This window comes from Empidonax traillii, unplaced genomic scaffold, assembly GCF_003031625.1.
Source record: "Empidonax traillii isolate 1590-97213 ecotype Southwest subspecies unplaced genomic scaffold, ASM303162v1 scaffold333:size665630, whole genome shotgun sequence".
Taxonomy (NCBI): Eukaryota; Metazoa; Chordata; class Aves; order Passeriformes; family Tyrannidae; genus Empidonax; species Empidonax traillii.
This window is the reverse complement of record NW_020955526.1, coordinates 10,527-34,954: the sequence shown is the minus strand read 5'-3', so window position 1 is coordinate 34,954 and position 24,428 is coordinate 10,527. Positions and strand designations below refer to the sequence as shown.

The 24,428-nt window shown below is 37.9% G+C and overlaps 1 protein-coding gene across 2 annotated transcripts in view; it reads left to right on the top strand.

Moving 5' to 3' along the window:
• The window catches only part of LOC114061399 (lipid droplet-associated hydrolase-like), a 54,336-nt gene extending 30,427 nt beyond the window's left edge, over positions 1–23,909 (top strand). For both annotated transcript variants that reach the window (XM_027891856.1, XM_027891854.1), the window contains 3 exons: positions 551–685; positions 18,974–19,143; positions 23,769–23,909. In XM_027891856.1, the coding sequence (XP_027747657.1) occupies positions 551–685; positions 18,974–19,143; positions 23,769–23,786 (323 nt within the window). In that variant the 3' untranslated portion in view covers positions 23,787–23,909. The remainder of the gene's footprint in view (positions 1–550; positions 686–18,973; positions 19,144–23,768) is intronic.
• Positions 23,910–24,428: the final 519 nt, after the last annotated feature.

The window sequence follows — 24,428 nt, the reverse complement described above, 5'->3', positions numbered from 1 at the left end:
AGATTGGGTTGGAAAAGACCTCCAAGATCATCAAGTCCAACCCCTGATCCAACTCCAATTACTATATCATGGCACTAAGGGCCACATCCAATCTCTGCTTAAAAACCTCCAGGGATGGTGAATCCACCACCTCTCTGGGTAGGCTGTTCCAATGCTTGATTACCCTCTCTGTAAAGAATTTCTTCCTAAAATAGATAGATAGATAGATAGATAGATAGATAGATAGATAGATAGATAGATAGATAGATAGATAGATAGAGCAAGCTGTTTGACCTCTGATGGAAAAAGATTTTCTTTTGTGTTGGACTTCAATTTTAGGTTTGGCCATTTCAATGTAACCTGTAAAAGCTTCCCATGAATGCCGTTGATCAATGGAATTAAACCAGTTGAGTTAAACCAGTCTGACTTTGGGAAAACAAAAATTGGAAATGCACTAGAGAAATTAAATTAACAAATTGCTGTATAATGCTGTTTAGTTTGCTTTGAAGCAGAATGCTTGCTGTAGGAAGGTTAATATTGACTGTGCTTGTGTGTTTTTGTTTTTTGGCAGGTAACCCTGGACTGGCAGGTTATTACAGGACCTTTATACAGGCCTTATATTGTGGACTGAACCAGCAGTATCCCGTGTGGGTTGTGAGCCATGCCGGACATTGTAAACCTCCCAGTGGGATGGAAATGATAGAAGGTACAATATTGCAACTCGTGCATGCAAGTGTTTGTACCCCTCCCATTTCAGTACCAGAACTTGGCCTGTTAAAAACAGAAGGATGTGAGTTTTAAATGTCTCCATTGTATTTCCACAGAGCAGTTGTATGAGAAGTTACTGGGGAAAAAAAGTATTTTTAGGTAAATTAGATTTGCCAGACAAATAAGTGCTATTAAGAGAATAAGAATTTGCTGTTGGCAGTCGTTAGAGACAAGTTACAGTGAAGAGGGTCTAGAATGTGTTTATGTTGAGAAGAGTAGATTAGAAAAGTACGTTTTTAAATTAAATGTCCAATTCAAAGATTGAGTACGTTAGGAGAGATTTAATTATCTCTGAGTTTAATAATAACCGTACTAAATTAGTGAATTTCCTGGAAGCAAGTACATCTTTCTGAGACTGGGGTATGCGATGTTTGGAGGGGAGAGGTTGCTTGTATATCTGTTAAGAGTCTTTTGACATGCACATCTCCAGCAAGACATAGTAGCCAACTTGAACAGACATTCTTAATGTACAACATTGTAAAATGGGGGGAGCCAGCAGCAAATCCTGTCCTGAAAGCTGCTTAGTGTCGGAATACCTCTGGACTTGGTCAGGCTGCAGTGGTGTAGCAGTAAATCAGTATGAGTCCTTAGGTCCAAAAGGTTCAGCAATGTAAATTAACCTGAAAATTTTGAGGAACAAACCATTTTAGCTGTTCGACGTGTCTTTCCCTCACTGACCTTTGCACCTGAGCTTCTCAGCCTTTTTATTGGTTTATTTAATTTCAAGTTTGAAAGTTAAATTTGAAACTTGTATTGCTTTGGTAGAATTCCTGCCAGTCGTTGTGTTCAAGCATCAAGCTACTGAATATTAGCATTTTTTCCTGACAGGTGAGAAATCCTTAGGTTTATAATTTCTAGTACCGTAGTAGCCACAGGGAACAGGTAGAAGTCTGGCAACAGAGTGGAGCTGAGTTTATTGCAGGGAACATTTGAAGGTCTGCGCTGGGATCGTGTCTTTAGGTGTGTAGTTAGTAAAAAGAACTCTTGATAGTGAGAGATGTGTTTGGTGACTTGAAATGGCTGAGCAAATTGAAAGGGGGGAAGGATTTTAGATTGAGTCAGTAGGGGTGTTGTCCTATTTCCACTGTGACAGTCCCTGTACTACTAAAAAGTGTAAATCTGGGTGAAGGAGAGCATCCAGTAGGTAAAAGCAGCTGATAGATCTAAGTTGAAAACAAACCTCTAGCTGACTTCACTGTATCCTTTTGCACTGACAATGCTCCTGTGAGAGGGAATTTTCAAGAATGTGGTAGCTTTTTAGGATGGACAGGTCAGGAGTGAATTACCATGATGGTGTTGTGTCAGGTTTTATTCAATATATTCACCCATGACCTGCAGAATGAGAGTAAACGAAGAAATTTCTCAGTTTGTGGATGGCACTTCATAGCATTTAATTACTGGGAAGACATTAGATGTGAGAGAACTGCAGAAACATCTCACAGAATTTAGTGATTAGGCAAAAAGATGGTAGACAAGTTTCAGGGTAGATAAATATGAATTAATGCATCTGACAAAGATCTTCTTTAACTGTTCCTGGGCAGTCCTGAACTTTGAATACATTTATAAAACTCAGGAAGGATACTGATGTTGTCACTGACAGTTCTGTAATATTAGTCATCCCTCATTACACAGTGGCAGACAAAAATTTAAGGCAACAAAGCATTGACCATAAGGAGTGTTACAAACAAGGCAGGGGGCATTATTGGTTTGTTACTGCACGTGATCATAGTGGACCAACACCTTGAGTATCAGAGTGCAGTTCTGGTGGGCATCTCAGGGACAACTTTTCAAGAGTGAAGTTGGTGAGTGAATGCAGAAAGACAACTAAAACAATACAGAGAAAGCAGCTTTCTTATTACGAGAGATGACATGACTCTGATTTGGGGAGCGTAGCGCTTCTCAGGAGCATGACTGAGTATCCAAAATCATGACAGTAAATAAGGTAAATGCAGGATAAAATATATCAGATTCAGTCATGGAACTGACTGTCACTTAATGGTACAAACTGATTTAAAACAGGTGAGAGAAAGTATTTATTTATTTATCCATCAGGTAAAAAACTGAGGGAATTAGCAACCAAAGCACTATATTGTGGGCAAGTTGTATGAGCAGACCTTAAAGAATGAAACAACCTAATGGACAAGTGGTTCATAAACAGCTGCTGAAAGAGTCAGGTTCTTTAATGTGCAAGTGCACTCCTGTCCTTCCTTGCCTTGGACACTGACCTTCTGTGCTCCTCCTGGTCCCAGTGCTGTCCTATGGCAGGCTTGGGAGCCTGAAGGAATCACCACAAGAGGAAGGGAGGCAGAAAGTGTCCAGGCTTCATGATGCCTGAATAGCATCTCCTCTTGCCACTGCTGAACTCAGAGGATTCACATGCCTGACCCAGTAAAGGGTTTTTTAAAAATTAAGATGCACTTGGAAAATTAAGGTGTTCTGTAAAAATTCCATGTATTCCTGTATGCTTCGTATGGATGTTTCATAAAGCTTCATCTAAAATAGCCACCTGCAGATCCTCTGAGGAAGTTCAGTATTTCTTGATAACAAGAGGAAGTTCAGTATTTTTTGATAACAAGAGTGAGGGCATAAATTCATGCAGAAAACATATGAATCTCTGACACCATTGATTATTGAGATTTTTCAGATTGTAATATAGCAAATAAAAGTGGGGGAAGAGGGGGAGATAGCAGAAAAGAACAATTCATAATGATGCATTTACAACATTTTTTGCTCATATACTACTGTCAGTAAAAAAAAATTAGGGGCACACCCCCTTAACATATAGTTTTTAAAAATTTAAATTACATATACGTTCCTCTGCATTTCTGGTATTTCCTTCCTATACCCCGCTGTGCATGCACCCCATTTCGGAGACCACTGATTTAGAGTCTTCAAGCCTTTAAATAGTGCACTTAACTTGTAAATGATGATGCTGTAAAGGACTCTAAAATGAAGCAAACTGTGTAGGAATAGCATGCCTGGTTATATATAGATCAGGTAAATTTTGAAATTCTCAGAAAGACTAAAGTTTTCCAGCAGCAGACATCAATCACAGACTACTTCCTAGTTGACTGGAGGCATATCACTTAGCAATTCAGAAACCAAACAAAGCTACACCCTTCATTTTCACTTCTCTATGATATCCTTCTATTCATAGAGCTTTTGCAGGCTCTGCTCCACAAGACACACACCATTAATTGAATATTTTGTTGCTGTAATTCTGCTTCCAGCAATCAATCCCCGTGAAAAATGATTTGAATCTTATTTTTACTCAGTGAATGCAATGAAAAATTATACCTCAATTTCAATGTCCTTATCCTCCTCCTCATCTTTTAAAAAAGAAGTTGTTTTGAACACTGCTGTGACTGCAAAACAGGCCCACATCAATCCTTAGGTGTAGGCAAAATTACAGAAAGGAGAACAGTTTTCTAGTTCTTTCTTATTTTGTTTAAAATTGGCATAAAAAATGGATAGACAGCCTGTGTACATACATAGCCATGTCTTAAAATGCTCTAAGTCTGTGGACATCTGCTGTGGCTTGAAAAGAAATAGGAAATAAGATAGACAGAAGTAAAAGTAGAATCAGGTTGGGAAGGATCATCAAGTGCAACCTTTGACTGAATGCCACCATGCCCACTAAATCATATCACAAAGTGCCTCTACTCGTTTTTTGGACCCTTCCAGGGATGGTGACTCCACCACTTCCCTGAGGAGCCTGTTCCAATGTTTAACCACTCTTTCAGTGAAGAAATTTTTCTTAATATCCAACCTGAACCCCTCCTTGGTACAACTTGAAGCCGTTTCCCCTTGTCCCATCACTTGTTACCTGGGAGAGGCCGACCACCACCTGGCTACACTCTCCTTCCAGGGAATTGTGGAGCGTGAGAACATCTTCCCTGAACCTTCTTGTTGCCTTTCTCTGGACACGCTCCAGCATGTCAGTGTCCTTCAAGAAGAAGGACACAGCTTTGGTTTGTCCTTAGGACTGCCCAAGATACTATTTTTGATAGTGAAGTAAGATTGAGAGTATAGAAAAATCAAAGTTAATTTATTTATTTATTTGTTTGTTTGTTGTAATAGTCTTTGTATGCCAAGTGCTACAGAAATACAGAATCATGTGATTCTTGATTGAAGAGACACAGTTGATGCATTAAAATGTCATATACCTAACAAATAGCTAGTCAGCGGTCATCTCTTAATGATACAATATTTGATCAAGTGATATATTAAAGTTAAATCTCTTGAACTTTCTAAACTGTACAGATGAGTATTGGGCTATACACATTCAAATTACAAACACTTTTTATAGTTTCAGCAAGGCATGTTTTCCCTTTGGAACAGATTGTCTACTTAATGTTGGTTTGCATCTGAATCATTGTTAACTTGCTTCTGAACAAAATGCCATTCTCAATAGTCAAGTTACAAGATAAAATTCTAGTTTGATCTTTTATGTTCTATGAACTGTAGAAGATAATAGTGTGTCCTTAAAATCTGGTAAACTAGCCTTAGTTCATAGTTCTTGATAAAAAGAGATAAGTAATGATTGATTTCTGGTCCATCAAAAGAGTATTTCCATTGCTTTCTCTTTACACATGGAGGGTAGGACCGTTTTGGCACTGCGTTACATCCTTAAGAAAGAATATGGAAAAAGCACAGAAGTGGTGAAGGGATAATAAATTATCTGTGAAGACATTGATTATGTGATCCCAAAATGTTAATGTACCATCAGTGTGAAGTTTTGAAGTGAAATTAAGTTGTGTATAAAAAAAAATAAATTCTAGTGTTACAGAAACATTTGGAAGCCCTGTGCAGCTTGAATTTATTTCATACATTTCTTCTTGGCTCTTGTTAGAGTGCATCTGAATGAAGTTTGCTTTTGCAGCCCTCTGACTTATATTGAAACTGCAGAATTGACTATGAGTGAGAGTCTACCTCTAGCTCAAGTGATAGAAATCTACAAAAAAATGACTGAAATTGTTTGGGTAAAACTGAATTTTTACTTCAGCAAGTTAATAATGTTAATTACTAGGTAGTTGTCCACCAAATGTCAGATAGAGGTGTGAGCATGGTTAGCAGATATGAGCCATAAGTTTCTACCATCATGATATGCTGTGCTGGCAGGAAAAAGCCTAAAATAGTAGCTTGAGCAAGACAAGGAGCATGGTGTTCTATAATAAGAGGGTTATGAGTTATTTAGGACAGTGATTCCCAAGCTGTGATCTGTGGGGCACTGGTGGTTCCCGGGACACTTGCTTGTGGTCCAGGAAGAGCTGGCTGATCCACATCTCGCTGCTTTCCACTTGCTAAGCGGAATGAATAGTAACTAAGAATACTTTTCCAATAACACTTCTTTTGTGTAAGCATTTGCTGCAGTGCCCTTAGAGATGCTGTGCCACCACAGATGTGTGGTGAGAGCAAGCAGTGGGACTGTGGTCTGTACTGCTGCACACAGGAGAGGAGGAGGTCATGAAAGTTGGGTGTTCCAAGAACTGGGCTCCTAAAAATAGGGACTCATCTTTGTTGTTGTGTATCATAGAGTCATCGAATGGCCTGGGTTGGAAGGGACCTTAAAGGTCACTTAGTTCCAACACGCCTGCCATGGACACAGACACCTTTCACTAGACCAGGTTGCTCAGAGCTCCATCCAACCTGGCCTTAAACGTTTCCAGGGAGAGAAGTTACACAGGCACAGGGACCCCATATGTATTTGGTAGTTTTCACTGGCTTGTGACTCATGTATTTTAAGTGGAATAGATATTTTTAACGGTTGCTGATGGTGAATACCTACACTGCTGAATCAGGTGAATCAGAGCTACTGGCAATCTTTTTGGTCAGTACAAAACCACCTCAGAATTAGTCTCTGTAGTGCTTAAATTTTTTTTGACCGGCAAATCCTTATCTGTGCTACTGACTGTTTGGTCAGTAACAACAGCAGAGATGTGGCCACACTGAGGTACACAGTGATAGCCGGGTTTAAAAGGCATTTATGTCTTGCATATTTATATATACATATAGATATATATATATAGGGAGACAAGGAAGGCAGCTGGGCTGGCATCTCACATGCATACTTTAAGCTTATGCATACACACATGTAATTCACATTACACACATTTAATTCACATAATTTCTATTTCAATAACATTTTCTGCTTCCTAGGCATATAAATTAAAATACCTGAGAATCAGTGAAAGATGGATTATCTGTAGTCTAAGTTCTTTTGAGGTTTAGTCAGCTATGTTTATACATTACAGACTCAGAGAACTCTGCAGTCATGTTTATGTCTCAGACCACATTCAAATTCTGCTTAATTTTAATGCAGAATTATATGACATGATTTCTCCCAGCCTAGGGATATCACAGTGTAGATACATTAAAACCCCCAAGTTTCAGGCATGCCATTCAGGTAGAATTTTGCTAGTTTCATAACTATTTCATAGCCAACTGTGATTTTTTAATGTATAGAGAGGAGAAGCTTCCTGTTTACGGAGCTGGCCTTGGCACTGATTAATCACATTGAGCTCCTCGCATGGTATTCATCAACAGCAAGGGATCCCACATCAGGGTGTGCACAGAGGAACTGGTTGTTTTCACAGGATGGGACAGGAACTGTCAGCTCAGTGCAGTGCAGTCCTTCTGCCCCTCCTGATCCAGCAACTTCTGTTGCCCAGAAACCGTATTCCTTCCTTGTCTTGGAAAAGGCAGCCTAAGGAAGGAAGTGTGTGTGCATATGTAAAAGTTATTATGAGGCATTTAAATGTTGAGGTTTTTGTCTTTGCCTGGTGAGATCTGAATTTTACTGTATGGTTTTAGTGCTAGGTGTCTATTTTAAGGAAACAAATGGTCATTTCATGTTATGAACCCACTGGAATGTTTGAAATCTGAATGTGTGAAAAGTAAGCAGCCCTGGGGATGCTGTAGTGCTCCATTTACTTCTTTCCTTTGAGCCACATTCAGTTAATTATTCATGGAGGTCCCGTAATCATGCCCATAATTATGCAAATACATCCTTAGAGTGAAATCTTGGCATTTGCCGTTGACTTTATCGGTCCTGTTTAACTTTAAGCATGTGTTTAAAAGTCCTGTTCCATTCAAAATCAAAACTAAGAAATTAAAATTCTGCCATATGTGAAGTATTTCTAAGTTGCTCTGTTGTTTTCTTTTCTGGCCATCCAAAATGATAACAGTTTTAACTGCTCATAGCATCATACCTTAGCAGCCATGTATTTATTTGTAGTGATCACTTAAACACTATTAAGCTCATTTTAGTACCACTTAATGCATAGCTCTGTATTCCATTGACTTCAGTGAAGTAGAGTAATTTTTGTTGACATTACTGAGAATAGAACTTCGTCTTTACATTTCTTATGGCTGTATGAAAAATAAGTTGTCTGTATTCTCTGATTCTTTCAAGGTTTTTCCCTCAGTCTGTCAACAGAATACCTGTTGGCTTATTTTTTAAAAATGTCCATGAAGAGCTTTCTAATCCAATTCTAGTCCTTTATTCAACTAATTCCTTGGTTAAAAGAACCAGAAATTTTCATCCATATCTACAAATAAGAGTAATATAAATCTGTTTTTAAAGATGGGTTTGACTTGAGGATCCTTGTGAGTCCTTTCCAACTTGGCAAATTCTGTGATGATGTAATAGCTTTTAAAACCTGATACAGTCTTCTGGATCTTTATCCAGAAAACAAGATGTTAAAAAAAAAAAAAAAGAAAGAAAAAAAAATCCACCCATTGCAAAGTACAATGTCTTTACTGCATTCCAGGAAACTCTGGATGTAGGTTTTGAAATTCTTTATGGAGGGATCATACTCTGCCTTTCACCCCATGACATAGATATGTTCTCCAACTGATACCATAATTTCTGGTTACATGCAGATGGCTGTTGGGGCGTGGGAAAATGTTCAAGAATGTGAACCCTATGAAGAGGTAACAGTTGTAACTTCTGGCGTCCTGACTTTTCAAGGGGTGACCAGCACTGTGATGTTCCAGAGTAACTTGTTTAAATGTTTACCATAGAATTATAGGGAAAGTAAAAAGTAACATAATTTAATAAATGTAATATTGAGATGATTCAGATTATTTTCCCGAGGGGGAATACTTAAGAATCTTTTAACCTAATTCACTTTGAAAGTTATATTTACAGCTGCTAACAGAATGAAAACAAAGTGTCCCCCTAGCAGAGAATAATTCCTCCTGTCTGAAGTTGTAACAGGTCTGGATTTGTTTTTATAGTTGAGTCAAAAAAGTTTACTCCCTTCATAGGTTAGCTGTAGGAAGAAAGCTGATCAATACTTTTATTTACTAATAAGGATTTCTACTTTATGGTAGAGACCTTCCATTTAATTTGATACTCACAAAGCTTGCAACAAATGGGGCAGATGTTGATGGGATCAGCCCAGTGTTTAGTGGCATTTTTATTTTTAATTGACAGTGATCTACAGCTGTAAGACTGAGGAATCATCAGTAATGCACAACATAATTCAAGATTCTAAAATCATTCAGGTTTGGAATGTGGACCCCTTCTGGTTTTGTTTTGTTTTTAGGAGTTTCCCTTTCTTTAAGGAGCAATGTAGGCACTTAAGGGAAGTACAAAAAACTATAAGGCAGAATGAGCAGGAAGAAGTAACTGCAAGTAGCCTCATTGTGAAATAATCAGTAGTGAATTACTCATACCTCTAGTTTGTATCTATTTAAATCTCTCAGTAAGATCTGAGTAGAGGCTGAGTGCTTAGAGAAATTATAAAGAAGAAAATTATATGGTACTGTTGACCCAGGTAGAATAAGGGGGTTCCAAAGCTGCTTGCTGGGTGAAGGAGTTTTTGTTTTTCCTAGTTTTGATACCACATGGCACTGCTCTCTTTCTTTAAGCTAGACATTTTACCTTCCTAAAGGCTAAATTTTAGGATTACTGGATTACTGGATTGATACATCTATTAAAATTATCTAATTTAGCTATCAAATTACTAGTGTGGTTGGGTGACTGCTTAGTTGTCAAATGATTCCCCATGGGTTAAACATTACAGCAGATAATTAAAATTCTCAGGGATTGCCATTGTAGTGTCATTTTTTTTTTCCCAAACAGAAGTATGTTTTCAATCATATTACTGCAGTAATGAGTCTTTGCTGTCAGACACTCTACTGACTTCTGCACTGGTGTTTACATGATTCGGAGGAAGAAGTTTTATTCTTCAATTAATCATTAAGAGGGTAATTTCAGTATTTCTGAATTCACTTTATTATAAAACTCTACTTGATCATTATTGGATCTGTTTATGTTTAGAGTGCAGGTCAAACTCAGTTGCTGTCTTTTTATATAAATTATACTGTAAAGCTACAGGCAGTTTTAAAGCATTTGTACTGAGCTGTTACTTTAATATCTTCTAATGTAAATGAGCGAGAAAACCAAATTTTATCCAACTGTGACTCTAGAACTGCTTGTGGTGAATTGGTTTACTTTTCCATGTAGAACCTCTCACCTGTACAAAATGAAGATTGAAAAATCCCTTATTCATCTGTAGTGACAGATCTTGGAATGGTTTGGATTGGAAGGGACCATAAAGACCATCTAGTTCCAACTTCCCTGCCACAGGCAGGGACACCTTTCATATGAGCAAGTTGCTCAAAGCCCCATCCAACCTGATCTTGAATACTTCCAGGGATGGGACATCTACAGCTTCTCTGAGGAATGTGTTCCAGCACCTCACCACTCTCATAGTGAAGAATTTTTTCCTTTAATCTAATCTAAACCTGCCCTCTTCCAGTTTAGAGCCATTCCACTTTGTCCTATCACTCCATGCCCTTGTAGAAGTTCCTCTCCAGCTTTCTTGTAGCCATGTTAGGATTCAGTTTTGTGGTGGTTTCACTTAAGTCTCCATTTCAGCTATCAGGTAAAACTCCAAGTAAAATAAAGCCATCACAGTACCTTGGGCAAGTTGCCATAGTTGCCGTTGCTGGGCAGTTCAGGCCAGTGACTAAGAATGAAACCTTCAGCATTTTCTTCAGGAAGGTTAAAAAGGAAATTGCTATCTTGGTAAGATAAGTAATTTTTAAATAATGTAACAGAACACTGGAGAAGAAGAGATATAAATCAGAATTTAAAGTGGTCATTTGACAAAACTCTATTTCCTCCTGAAACATGCAAAACTTGCACTGTACAGCACATGCAAATGGTTATTAAAAACATCAACAACTGATAAAGAAACCTGCTAAATGTGTATAAAGTAGAAGGTGTAACAATTTTCATAAATTCAGGCTTTCACATATACTGTTTTGTCCATTTCTCTTTTGCCAGCAGGGATCAGTGCTGGGAGTCACTGAACCGTGGCTGGTTCCCTTTGCTATCAGCTCATACTCCTTGTGCAAAGAGGAGCCCACACAGAGATTACACGGCTTCTCGAGCCGGGTAGCAGTTTAGGAGCATGGATTGAGTGCTGTGAGGTAGCACTGCATTGCAGAATGTTTTGTATACATGCTGTGCTACAGCCCTCAGCACTGGTAGCAGGGGGTCAAGTTCTCTGCTGGAATAAACTGACGTAGCTCTTTTCAGTCAGCACTGTGGCACCAGTTTACAGCAGCAAGGAATATGAGATAACAATTTCAAAAGCCTATTATAAACCTTAAATAACTTTTTTGAAGGATCAAAGATGGAAAAATATTAGGTTTGCCTAAGTGGATCATTTACTCCTTAAAAAGGATGCAGATAGTATTGTTACATAATTTGGACCTGAATGTTAAATTTAACATTTCCATGGACAAATGAACATAAGAAACCTACACTTTCCTTTATATTTCTATTGAAATAGTATCATCCAAGATGAATATACACAAGAGTAAAGAAAAAGGACTAAGTTTACTTAGTGCCATCCTAATACCATAACAGGAGCTAGTGAAGCAGGAAGGTGCATTAGTGTTATTTTAGTGTTATTCTCAATATAAGTTTTATTTTGGTGTTATTCTGAAGACTCATAATTAGTTGAATATTTCAGTCTTGGTCTGTATGCAGCTCTGAATAAAATTTTGGGAAGGATTTTCAAGAAAAATTGGGACTGACCTAACAAATTAAAAACTATAGGTTGAATTCAGTAGAAGGATCAAACACTTCATAAAATGTCACCCATTGATCTGTCTGGTCACTGTGAGGTAAAAATTCTTATTGTTGCTTGGGCTACTCCACACCGGCCCCTCTCAGCTCCTTGCTTTTTCCCTTTTCCTCCTCTTAACATCATGGTGTGCTCCTTCTCATTTTCTCTTACTTTGGAAATAATTCTTTTTATTTCCTGCCTGTGAAATAACATGGGTTGTCTTCCTTGGCCAGCTGTCTTACTCTGCTCCAAACCTCGGCTCTCCCTTGTTTGCTCTCAGTCCTTCTTTCTCTATTTGTATCTATTTAAACTTCCCAAAGTTTTGAAGTGCTGTTTTCAATAGGTGTGACTGTTGGACTTGCCTACTGCGGCACAGCACCTCATTTGTCATACACCAGAGGAATCAATGCCTGTGAAGTGATATTCATCTGTTTTTGTTCCCTTCAACACTCACAGAATTTCCACTGTCGTTTCTTTACCATCTCTGCTATATCTACCCAATCTTGGTGATGTGCAGAACATCATTATTCTCGTTTTCTTCCATTGTTAAACTTGTATAGAAGCAAGTTTTGTTGAAGTGTGAAGTTTTGTTTGTGTGGGCAAGTGGAGGGAATCGACAGAACCTTGCACTTGGCTTCTGTGTGTCCAGAAAACAAGAAAATGTAACGTGGACAATCAGTTTTCCATGGGCTCAGATGTCTTTGTTTTTGCTCCTTGGCATCACTTCATGTTGGAAATATTTGTTTTCTCTCCTTATAATATGATGCTGAAAATTCTTACAGATTGTACTTTCTGCAGTTGTTCAGTGTAATGAATGACTACAAAATGGAGTCATTTAAATACAGAAAACTTTTCCATCTAAGTTTTGTAAAACACCCATGTTATATTTGCTTTATGCACGTTACAGTGGTTGGAATGGAGACATTGACTGGTGTAAAACTGTAATAAAACACTCTTTAACAGTGTTTGTCTTGCCAAAATTGGAGACAACCATCAAAATTCTGCTTCAAAGTTTGTACTGTTACCTCATCATACCTTAGTAATAGTTACCCTAATCAGAGGGAAGCAAGGCTGTGAATGCGAAATAAAATAAGTTTCTAACAGATATCTAAATTTAATAAGTTCAATATGCTCCTGTATACTTTTAATAAAAAATTGTGGTTTAATGTTTGTCATGTTTATTATTATTAGTTCATTCTGTTACACAACGCTCGTACTAATTTAATTATAAGACAACTTCATTTGAAAAACAGATTAGGTGTTAAACAAATGTCCCAGCAATAGGTATGCAGATAGCAAAGGAAATCAGTAGTTTAATTTGCAAAATAAGGTCTTGTTATTTTTCTAGTAAAGAAAATAACACATATGACCACTGCAGTATCTTGAGTAAATGGTAATTTATTTGTGGAGGATACCTTTACAAAAAGTAATTGCTCCAATAAACACTAATGAGTGGTATGTTTATCTTAAAAGTTGCATGAACAGTTCCTGAGGGTGCTAGGGCCAGCCTAAGGTCTAAGGGTTAATCTAAAACACAATGCTTTAAGACCTGGTTCCTGGTGTCAGGAGGAGTTCTTCAATATTTATTGAAAATTCTTTCATGGTTTCCATCCCATTTCTTTGGCCTTTATTGCTTGCTCTCACAGATTATCCAGGCTTCATTAGTCAAATGAAAGATTGGGTGAAACATTCAGGCTTTAAGCAATATGTCTTTAGGGAGTGCCTGTAATAGACTCACCTTAAGTCTTGGTGTTTAACCTTACAGTGCTATCTAAACAGTTTCAAGTGGCATCATTCAGTTGTAAGAAATTACTGTCTTTTGCCATAAGAACATAACCAGTCAAATTATTTGTTTAATTTCCAGAATTAGATTTCCAGTTACGCACACCATTTTAACAGCTAATCCTTCTGAGTAATGAAGTTGTGGGGTTGCTTTCTGCCTGTCACAAGATAAAACTTTTCAGGGGTTGCTTCATCTAAGCAGAAGTTACGCAGCCTCAACTGCTGCTCCTCCCACCAGGCTGTGTGTGTGTGCGCAGTGGAAAAAGGGCGTGGTGCATAAAGTCTAAAACGCTTGGCCCAGTATGCTGGTTGTACTTAGGGTATTTGGTGGAGATGCAGAAGACTTAGCATGACCCTGAGCTAACTCTCCTGAACCATGTGATTGGTTGTACTGGCTGCTTTGTGCCTTTTCGAAAGCTGTGGTATCGTCACTGACCTGCCAGTATTTTCTCCCGCTTTGCTTTCCTTCCTCTTGATACGTTCTTGTGATGTTACTGCTTTTTTGTCTGTTTAAAAACTTGTTTCCCCTTACTGCAGACATTATGCTGCATGGTGATGTGTCACACAGCTGAAATGAGCAGCATCTTCAGAGGAAGAGGTGAATCTTTTCTAGCCTCTGGTTCAGTCTGCAGATACTTACTTGTCTTTAACCTGCAAAAGGTCCAGTTCCAAAAATTCTTGACCACAAGAGTTTATACTAGGGGTTCATTAGAGATTGTCCTTAGATATCCTGCTACCACCTCCTATAGTAAATGGTTCAGGGAAGAAGACAAAGTGCAGGTAGACCAGAGGTTTTTACCTCCCGTTCCTTCATGACATGCAATCACAGGTTACCTTTTCACATAATTCCTTACTTGCTCATGAGTAGTTTGGAGGCCTTGTGTATGAGCAGATCTTGGGACAGACTTCAAAGTCACTCCCTGACAAGTGAGCAGGTGTCTGTATGTACTGAGCTCAAATACTCAGCCACCTGTTGTGACCAGAGCAGTTTGGAGTTTGGACATGTAAGCCTTTCCTTTTGAAATTCAGAAAGTACAAAAGCACGCAGATGTTTGAGGGTACTGTTGGAAAATCTGGCCTCTAGTATCTTTTTTAATCATCCAGTAAAAAGAAGTCTATGATTTTCGGAGACTCTTTAATGATGGGCTAAATTTTGTGAATTGCCAGCCTAAAGTCTGCTTTTATAACTGCTATACTTTTTTTTCTGCTTAAGAATTTCCCTTGCATACACTGCAGAAAAAACAAACAAACACAATTCTCTGTTATTTCACTGAAAACCAAAGTCCTCTTTCCTAGTAAGATTAACTGGTCGACTATTCTTAGAGCAAACACTATATTTTAATCTATCATTGTTTTCTGCCTATGGTTTTAGCAGAGGTCAGAAAAAGAGATTCATTAAAGTGATGGTGCATTTGTTTTTCCGAAAGCACACCAGAAGATTAATGCTTTGCCAAAGAAAATAAAGAAATACAGTATTTCTTTTAATACACTTCAGCTAAATAAAGTCTTAAAATCACGTCTTGGCCCAGATGGGGTGTTTGCAGCGTAAGGTACGAGTCATATAATTTCTACTATCTGAAAACTGCTTAAATGAGCTGTCCTTCAGCCATGGCATGTATTCCACACCTGAGGTGAAGTCACTCTGGTCCCTTCTCTGATGTAGAGCCATTGGAGAGCTGACTGCCAGTGTGTTTGTGCAAGTCTGTTTGCTTATACAAAGAACCCATTTAAGCTTCTCCACCCAAGAAATTCATGTTGATTTTGGATAATCCCTGGGCGATTTTATTCTGTAAAATAAAGAAATAAATCTTCCAAACTTGTGACGCAGCCCAGCTCTCACATATTTTGGACTATGAGAAGTGTAGCGTTTATACTGGGGAAACATGTAGTGACATGAGGTGTGGACAACTTTCTATTTGTCCAGATGCAAAATAGGATATGTATTTCAATACAGGGTTATTGGAGTTTCACCTTACAAGTGCAGGGTCAGTCCTTGATGAGAGCTTTGCATATGGATCACCAAACCCCACACTGCAACTCATCCTCCAGTGTGGCTCTCCAGGACTAGCGCCAAGGTGATTGGGTTTGGCAACAAACCAGGATTTCAGAAGGAAAGGAAAGTTTGTATTAAACAGCAGAAACAATTCTCTGGGGTCAGCCTTCGCTGTCAGGACTTGCAGCCTCGGAGGGATTGTATGTGTATGTAACACAGCCCAGTAGCCATGGGAATTGGAGCATCCTTGCTCTGAGTGGTGTGAAATGTGCTGTGCTGAGGATGATTCGGCCCAGCACAGTGGAACGGGTGTCCATGGTCATCACCGATCACAACTAACCCATCCAGTTGAAAATTGCTTCTGCAATCTCTGGTCTCCCCAGCTCCCACAAAGAAACAGTAGTGCACAGGCCTGAGCTGAGTATGCTCAAGTTCTAAACTCAAATCTGGGCAAATGCAAGGAGGAAAAAGCCCTTGTTTTCACTCTCCTCTTAGTCCCCAGCCATATCCTTCCTTATTGGCAACACAGCTGGTTCTGAACAGGCACATCTCTGCTGAAGTCAATAATAGCTATGAATATGTTGGCCAGAATCTCTACAGTGCTATTTATTAGGTAACTAAATAATAAATTGGATATCTAATGTCTTCATAAATAATAATATAATAAATAATATAAATATATGTATATAATTTATTTATATAAATAAAAATAAATAAATAAAATAATTTATTTATCTGACATAAATATCTAAACTTGGAAAATGTTGAGATGGGGCTAGACTGTCTCTGCTGTATTGTTTTTTAGTTTCATGGGAGCAATGTTCAGCAACTATTTTAGCAGATACAGAATTCATATAGTGAAAAGCAGCCATTAACCTCAAGAGACTGAATAATGCAAATAAAAATTTGTTTTGTTTCCTGCTTGGTTTCTGGGGTCTTGTGAACCGTGAGAGATTCTCTGGAAGATTTATATATCTACTTTACCTCCTTTTCCCTTGTTCTAACTGGCAAATAAGCTGATATTCTTGTGAAAAATCTTATTTTCAAGAATTAAAATGAAATGTCAAACATTTTGAAACATACTGATAAGTTACTGAGATGACAGTGCCTGACTAAAACAGTATGGACATGATAGCAAATGTTTGCAGGAGGAAACAACCCAACACATGGAGATATGCATATACTCAATATAACTTATTCTATCACTTGTTTCTGTATCCATTGGCCTCTTGTATTTCAAGTATTCTGGGGAGTTTTGTGTTATATATACCTGTAATTAGTCTTGTGATTCAGACAACCTGTTCCTTCATGTGGCTGAGCTGCTGTGTAATTAAATTAAAGTACATTTAAAAATTTAAAATGTAGCCCTAATAAACAAAATATTACTTCTCATCTAATTTTGCATTCCTTGAGTGTGTTTTAGTAAACCTTTTTTTCATTTTGAGTAAATTACTGTTATTTATGCTGGGATATGACCATCAGTAGTTTTAGTAGAAATATTAGTTTAACTGAAGAATTTCTTTGTTGTCACCTTTGTTCTAATAATTTAAACTCAGAAAAGAGCCATCAGAACATGTTCTTGAGCAATTATTTTGCTTCTAAAGGTTAAGTTTCATGCAGATAATCGAAAAGGTGATATAGTGCCAGCCCACTTGGGCTACTAATTAGTACTGTCACGGTCAGCCTTCCCATAGCTTCACTACAGTAGCATTAGTAATTTTTAGTATCTGAGGTTACTGTCCAATTGCCATCAAACTTTCTGCATATGGATTGAAGTCCCATCAGCCTTTGTGATTTGGTAAACTCTGTTCGCAGTCCTAGGCAGTTCACTCACAGCTGTCGTTTTCTCCAAGCAGGTGCAAAACCAACTCCCATCTGAAATGGATCTGTGCTACTTTCTGACTTTCTCTTGCAGTAGTTTTTCAGTGCATTTCAGTCTTTTTAATGTATTTGTAGTATCGATGGATGCTTTCTTCCATATCTATTTTTCACACAGGGAACTGTTTCAGGGCACATCAAAAGAAACCAAGTGGGAAGTCACACCTAATACTTGGTTAGGGCTGTGGGTGCACCATCTCTGTCAGCTGCTCCTGAAAAGGTGTGTGGCATTTGTCAGGAACTTAGATGCCATCTCTAGGACCATGGATCAGTAATGAACCAGTCCTCATCGTGTGGCTGAACAAGTCTGCCAGGAGATTTAGCTTGTTTCAGACTAAAGCCACAAAGCAAGTCAGCCTGCAAGGAGTATAAAAATCAGAGTTTTAAATTGGGGTATGAAATTGAATCCCGAGATAATAGTATGGATTTAAGAGATTAAGTGATGTTAGTGCCACTACATCTCCTTTTGGTAAGCCAGAGGCAGACATTCCTTCATGCTTTCTGCCTCTTTTCTTTCATTTTTAATTTTAGTATTTCTTACAATCCTTTCAGGGGAGTAGCCCAGCTTAAACTGGAGTGGTATATCCTCAGCGTAGCATTTAGTGGGTAGAGCACTTTTCTAGCAGATAAAGAAGTTGTGAACCCCCTCTGATTGTGGAACTTGAGATCCATGTCACCCACCTCAAGAGCAAGAGTTAAAGATGCCTGAATTGCTGTATGTTCTTACAGACACCGGTTCAACTTTGTCTTGTTGATTGGCCAGGAAGCAGTGATCCGAGTTCTCATCACAAGCGATTGCCCAAGGTCTCTGGCAAAACAGTGATCAAATTGCACAATAACCTAGAACCACTGAGCTTTAACTTGATCTTCTTTGTGGCTGAATTGACAGCGATAAGAACCTGCATAATTAGGGGTAGTTTGTGTAGGTGGTAATGCTGCGTGTTGACACATAGGCATTTCCTGTTTTTCCTCATTCCATGGGACATTTTTGTGCATCTTTATTTTAAGACAGGAGATTTTGAATATCTGAAAGTTTTAGTGCATGATGACATACATGACAGTTTGTCTTCTGTGAGGAGGGACTCTTATTCCTGGGCAGCATTGCTGTTGTAGGTCTTGATTGCTCAGTGTGAAGTTGGATTGCTTTAAGCTGATCCAATGCCCTGAGTTGATCTTGTTCTGAATGAGGGAGATCACAGTACTGGATGATGTGCCATGAAGCTCCATGTGTTTCCTTACCTTTCCCTGGTTTGCAAGATACACATAAGGCTTCACATGCTGTGCATGTGATTCATCAGTCTATATTAGCCAGTGGTGGTAACTTTAAATTATTAAGTCTGGTGGTTTGAGTTGTTTGGGTTTTTTTAATTAATATGTGTATTTATTTCAGTGTTTTACAATGAAATGATGCGGGGGTGGAGGGGGAGAGATATTTGAGACTTCTATTGTTGAACCAAAGGACTTCTTTTCTTTTATGTTTCAGACACAGATATTAAGGAGCTAGAGGATGTTTTTGGACTTAACGGACAAGTAGAGCATAAGCTGAACTTCCTCAAAAAGAATGTATCAAAAGATATAAAGCTGGTACTGATTGCTCATTCTATTGGTTGCTACATCACCCTGGAGATGATGAAGCGAGCATCAGAACTTCAGGTACCTCAACCTTCTCAAAGGGGAGTTACATTATTAGCAAAGCAGGGCATGTGCTCAGCCTGTGGGTAATGCCAAGGGTTTCCTGTTCTGCTATACACAAACTTTCAATTAAAATTAAGCAAAAAATTAATGGCTAATCCTACTAATATAGTAGTTTGATGTAAACATAAGTTCTAAGTCTGAATTTTGGCCTTTAATGCTCTTGTAATATAAATAATTAATAACTGATAAATATGTTTAGGGCTTTCTTGCTCTCATCTTTAAGTAATTTTTAAGTAGATTACCAGATATTTGGCAATTATATTACATATTACACCAAGAATTAAGACTGGTTATGGTTTTAATAGTGGTTTCTTATTTTGAGGCAAGCAGATTGCTGAATGGACATGGGGAAATGTATGGAAATGACTATTAATATAAATTGTGATGAATACTATGAAAGATGTTTTTAAAATTTAATACATATGCAAGTATCATTGTTTCTTCAACTCAGTCTTGTTTTGTGTAACTCAATGAGAGCTGTTACTGCATGTTCTGTGTATCTGAACGTTTCCCCATTATCACTGTGAAGCGATGAGAAGGCTGAGGCAGGACCATGTCCTTGCCCCTCTGGAAATGGCAAACTGTTAGTGCTCCGTAATAACTCCCTCAGTAATAACTCATCAGTGGATGATGAATGAAGAATACAGAAATTTTATTCTTAAACATTCACTCTTACTAAATCATTGCCTCTTCCTTTACATTATAAAACCCTCAGTGGAAGGAAGTGCCATGTTAGCATAAAGTCTGTGGTTAATATATGCATGTGGTTAATATATGCATATCCACTTCTCCATGACTGTTTCCACTGCACATCTAACTCTTTTTTTCCTTGAAAGGAAAGAGCAACTAAAAATGTGAAACATGAGGATATTTTTCCATAGGCATATTCACTTTGTGATTATAAACAAGGGCATTTTTTAAAAGAACTTTTATTACTGTTTTATCTTTTCAGGAAGGAGTCTTCTAGAAAATACCATGTGCAGTAATTTGTCCAAAAATACTAACTTTGGTCAAAATGTGTACAGTCTTTATTGCTGAAATGATTTTATGTGTACAGTCTTTATTGCTCAAATGATTTTGTCTGGTTTCAGTTAAACTATAAATTGTCGAGTAACTATTTTACACCTGGTTCGTTGGACGCTGCCAGCTTGCTATTCATCAGTGTTTTGAAATGTAGGGATCTTTGTGACACTCTTAGGCTGCATGGTGCACTGTGTGCATAAAGTTAACATATGACAAGCTACATTTAAGATGCATTTAACAATAGAAAATATTTGTGTAAGCCAGAGTATTGTGCAACCTTTGTCATTTTGCCAAAAATAAGTTAACTCTTAGGTTTTGTAACATATGAAGTGTGATAATAAGAAACTTGTGTTTCCATCTCTTCCTTTATTTTTACTGGAATATTTGATTCCCACAAGATTTTGAGCACATATGTGTATTTTAGTAGCTAGATCATTTGATTTTATTTTTGTGTAGTTCTTGTGTGATATTCTTTCATTATATGAATTTTCGTTTAGGTCCTAAATTCACTGCTTTAAGAGTCTTTCATAGCTTACAGTTTATTATTCTGAGCTAGAGGTTAATATTGTTGTATTTATTGTTCAAATAATCCAGTAAATATTTATATTTGGAATGTGTGTTTAGCAGATTTCATTTTTAGAATCACAGTGTCATAGAATCGTTAAGTTTGGGAAAGACCTCTGAGGTCATTGAGTCCAACTGTTGACCCAGCACTGCTATGTTCACCACTAAACCCTGTCCCCACAATACCATATCCACATGTTTTTTGATCACTTCCAGGGTTGGTGATTCCACCAGTTCCCTGGGCAGTCGGTTCCAGTGCCTGATCCCCATTCAGAAAGAAATTTTGTTGCGCACTTTAAAGCCCTGCCTTAGTCTAGGGAAATACAGACTAGATAGTTCCTCTTTTAGTTCAGCTGTTGGTTTTCACAAAATCACAGAATCATCAAGGTTGGAAGAGACTTTCAAGATCATTGAACCCAGTCATCAACCCAGCACCACAATAAACACCCCTAAACCATATTCCCAGGTGCTACATCCAGATCCAGAGACCATGACTCCACCACCTCCCTGGGCAACTTAATTCTAATGCTTAACTACTATTTCAGTGACAAAGGTTTTTTAATATCTAATCTGAAACTCGCTTGATGCAACTTCAGGCCATTTCCTCTCATGCTTTTACTTGAGATAAGGCAGAAGAGACCAACCCCCACCTCACTCCAGCCTTCTTTAAGGCAGTAGAAAGCAGTGAGGTCCCCCTTGAACCTCCTCTCCTCCAAACTGAAAAACCCAACTCCCTCAGCTGCTCCTCATCAGGCTTGTTTTGTAGCTTTTCTAGCTTTTTTACCATCTTCATTGTCCTTTGGACACGAATGCTGCTGGTTTTCTTGGGCCCTTGTGCTCTGCAGGTTAATGAGGTACCGCATTTTTTTTCTTAAATTTATGTGAAATTATGCTTTCTTATTCCATTATGAGAAATTTAACAGGAATTGCCAGTTTTCTCCAGCATAAATTCAGTTTTGGACCCCATCCCTATTTTCCTATTGACTCTCAGGGAGACTTCTGTTAAGGACTCTCTCAGGAGACCCATTAGCACAAACTTAGTCTTAAGTTGATGCCTTTGACTAAGTTTGATTGGTAGAGGAAGAGCACACAGATTACATCCACACTTCTAACTATGTGGGGCTACTGTGCAGATTTGAGTACTGGGCTAGTAATGTTTTTAAACTTGCCTTTAAGTGACTTTTCAGCCCAAACGAGCCAGCAACTCCCAGAAACAACCTGGAATGGTTCTGGGATTGGCAGAGGCCCAGGACCATTCCCAGGAGTCAGTTTGGATGAGGACATCCTGTTTAGAGACAGGAGATTCAGCCATGTGGACACAGACCATCCCATGCCCTCCTGTTCAGTGATAGGGCCAGGGAGTGGTTCCTGGATGCTCTGTTTTCTGGTTCACATGTAACCACAAACACTTCTTAGTTGTCACGGTGGGATTCAGATCCTGACGATATTCAAGTGTTGCATCCAGATTTTGCCAGACAGCTGAAAAATTTTGACACTGGGAAGGAAAAAGATCAGCCTCACTTTGTAGAGATGGAAAACTGGAAGCAAGCTTCCTTTGTGCTTGCTCTTAACCTCATAATCTTTGCTCTTCATCCAGATAGCAAAACTGAAAAATGAGACTGAGTGACAAAATGATTTTCTCAGTTGTTGGAACATGAACCTGGATCATAAATATGCTCCAAGCTCCAGGCATTCTCTTCTAAAATGCAAATCCTTACTTGGAGGATTTCCTTGCGCTTTACTGGCGGCACTACTGAGTGTTTCCTAAAACACCTCTTTTGATCATTAATTTAGTCAGAGATTGACACATTTCCTTGCTAATGAAATTCAGTCTGTTACAGTATTAGTCTTTCATTTGCAGTGATGCTTTTGAAATGCCAGCACTTTTGTGGTAATAAATTACATTTATTAATTGGTACAAAGTAAGTATTGCTTTTCCTGTAAAACTCATTGGTGAGAAAGAGTTTAAAACCTCTGAGTATGTATTAGTTTAAGCAAATAAAATTTCTGTAATATATAATTCAAACTCATGCATTGCTACTATGTCTCAGTGATGTGAAAGAATATTGGATATTGCTAGAACTTGGTTGATTTAGTAAATAACAGCTAAAAACCCGTAACTTGGAATAACTGTGTATAAAACAAATTAATAGGTTAGGAGCCCTGTCACATAATGTCTGTGCACATGTTAGTTGTTTAGTTGAACACTTGATTATGAGTTTGGAAGTGCTTTCATAATGTTAGGAAAGAGAAACCTCACAATGTTTTTAAATATGAGTATTTCTACAGGAAAACAAAAGTCTCTACTGTGGAGTTACTGGAGATCCACAGGATCTGTGAGACTGTGAGATTAAAAGAGGGAGATTTTTTTAACAGTACAGGAACTACTAAGCATGTCTGACCTTTGAGATAATAGGCAATCTTTTCAGCTGCATGAATGGAAGAGGAAAGGAACATATGAAGGAAATGACATTTGTTCAGTTTCTATTTTGCTGAGATTAAAAACTGTGTGTGTGATCCAAGACTGGTGGTGTCACCATTACAGAAAACATCATCTGAAAGGATGGTAATGTAGCAGGCTCTGATGTCCTTAGAAGTTCTAGTGCATTTCGGAAGTAGAAAGAAGATGAAAAGATAAAAAGGAATATAAATTTCTATTGCATTTTTGAAAGTTTCATTTAATATAATAGTATCTAATTCCAGTGTTGATCACCTAAAGTAAATGTCACAGTACTTCTATACAAAATCAGTTTACATAGCTGTTGTCTAGATAAATTAACCTCTGGTGATCTTACCGATTATGAAGTTTAAAATATGCTTAGCAAAGAAATATATTTTTTACCACCTTGCATTCTCTCTTACAAAAGTAAGCTTATCTCTGTTCTTTTGAAGAGTACAGTGAGACTGCATAAAAAAGAAAAATATTATAGAAATATATATTTATAGAGAGAGACAGTAATAAATATATATTTTATATATATTCTTTACTTACACAGAGAAATATAGAAAAGTAGCCAGAAGATTTCTGAAGAGAGATGTCTTCTCTCTATACTTTGTGTAAAAATGTGAAAGGGTGCATGCAGTGTAACCAACAGCATGGTAGAAGCATAAATAAATATTCTTGATTTGTGCAGCTTATTTGGATTTGTCCTTGCTGAGAACTGTTTGCTCTTGGTTCCTGAATGGGTTGGAGTGATGAGTGGCATACATGACATGTGGTTATGTCTAGCAGTAGGGATCATGATCTGGAGAAACACTGTTTTTATATGAATTTCATGTTTGTGGCAGGCTTAAATGAAAAGTGCAAAAAATCACCATAAAAATTAAAGTGGTTAAAAGACTTACAGTAATACCAACCCAGTGACACCGTTTGCAAAATCATTATGCAGGAGAAAAACAGATGGCTTTGCTTAGCCGACCTCACCAGGGAATTGGTGCACATTTCAAATAAACGTGTATCTTGTGAAGAAAGCTATGAATTTCTAGGCCATGATATAAAACTAATATATAAAACTGATATATTTTTTTTCTTTAGTCCATCCATCCAGACAAATGAACTGCATAGTAAAAAACCAAGCAAACAGCACTGGACTCATGTAAACCCACCTTCATCCCCCTGTAAGTGTTGAGGAAGCAAAAAGAGACAGACTCTAACA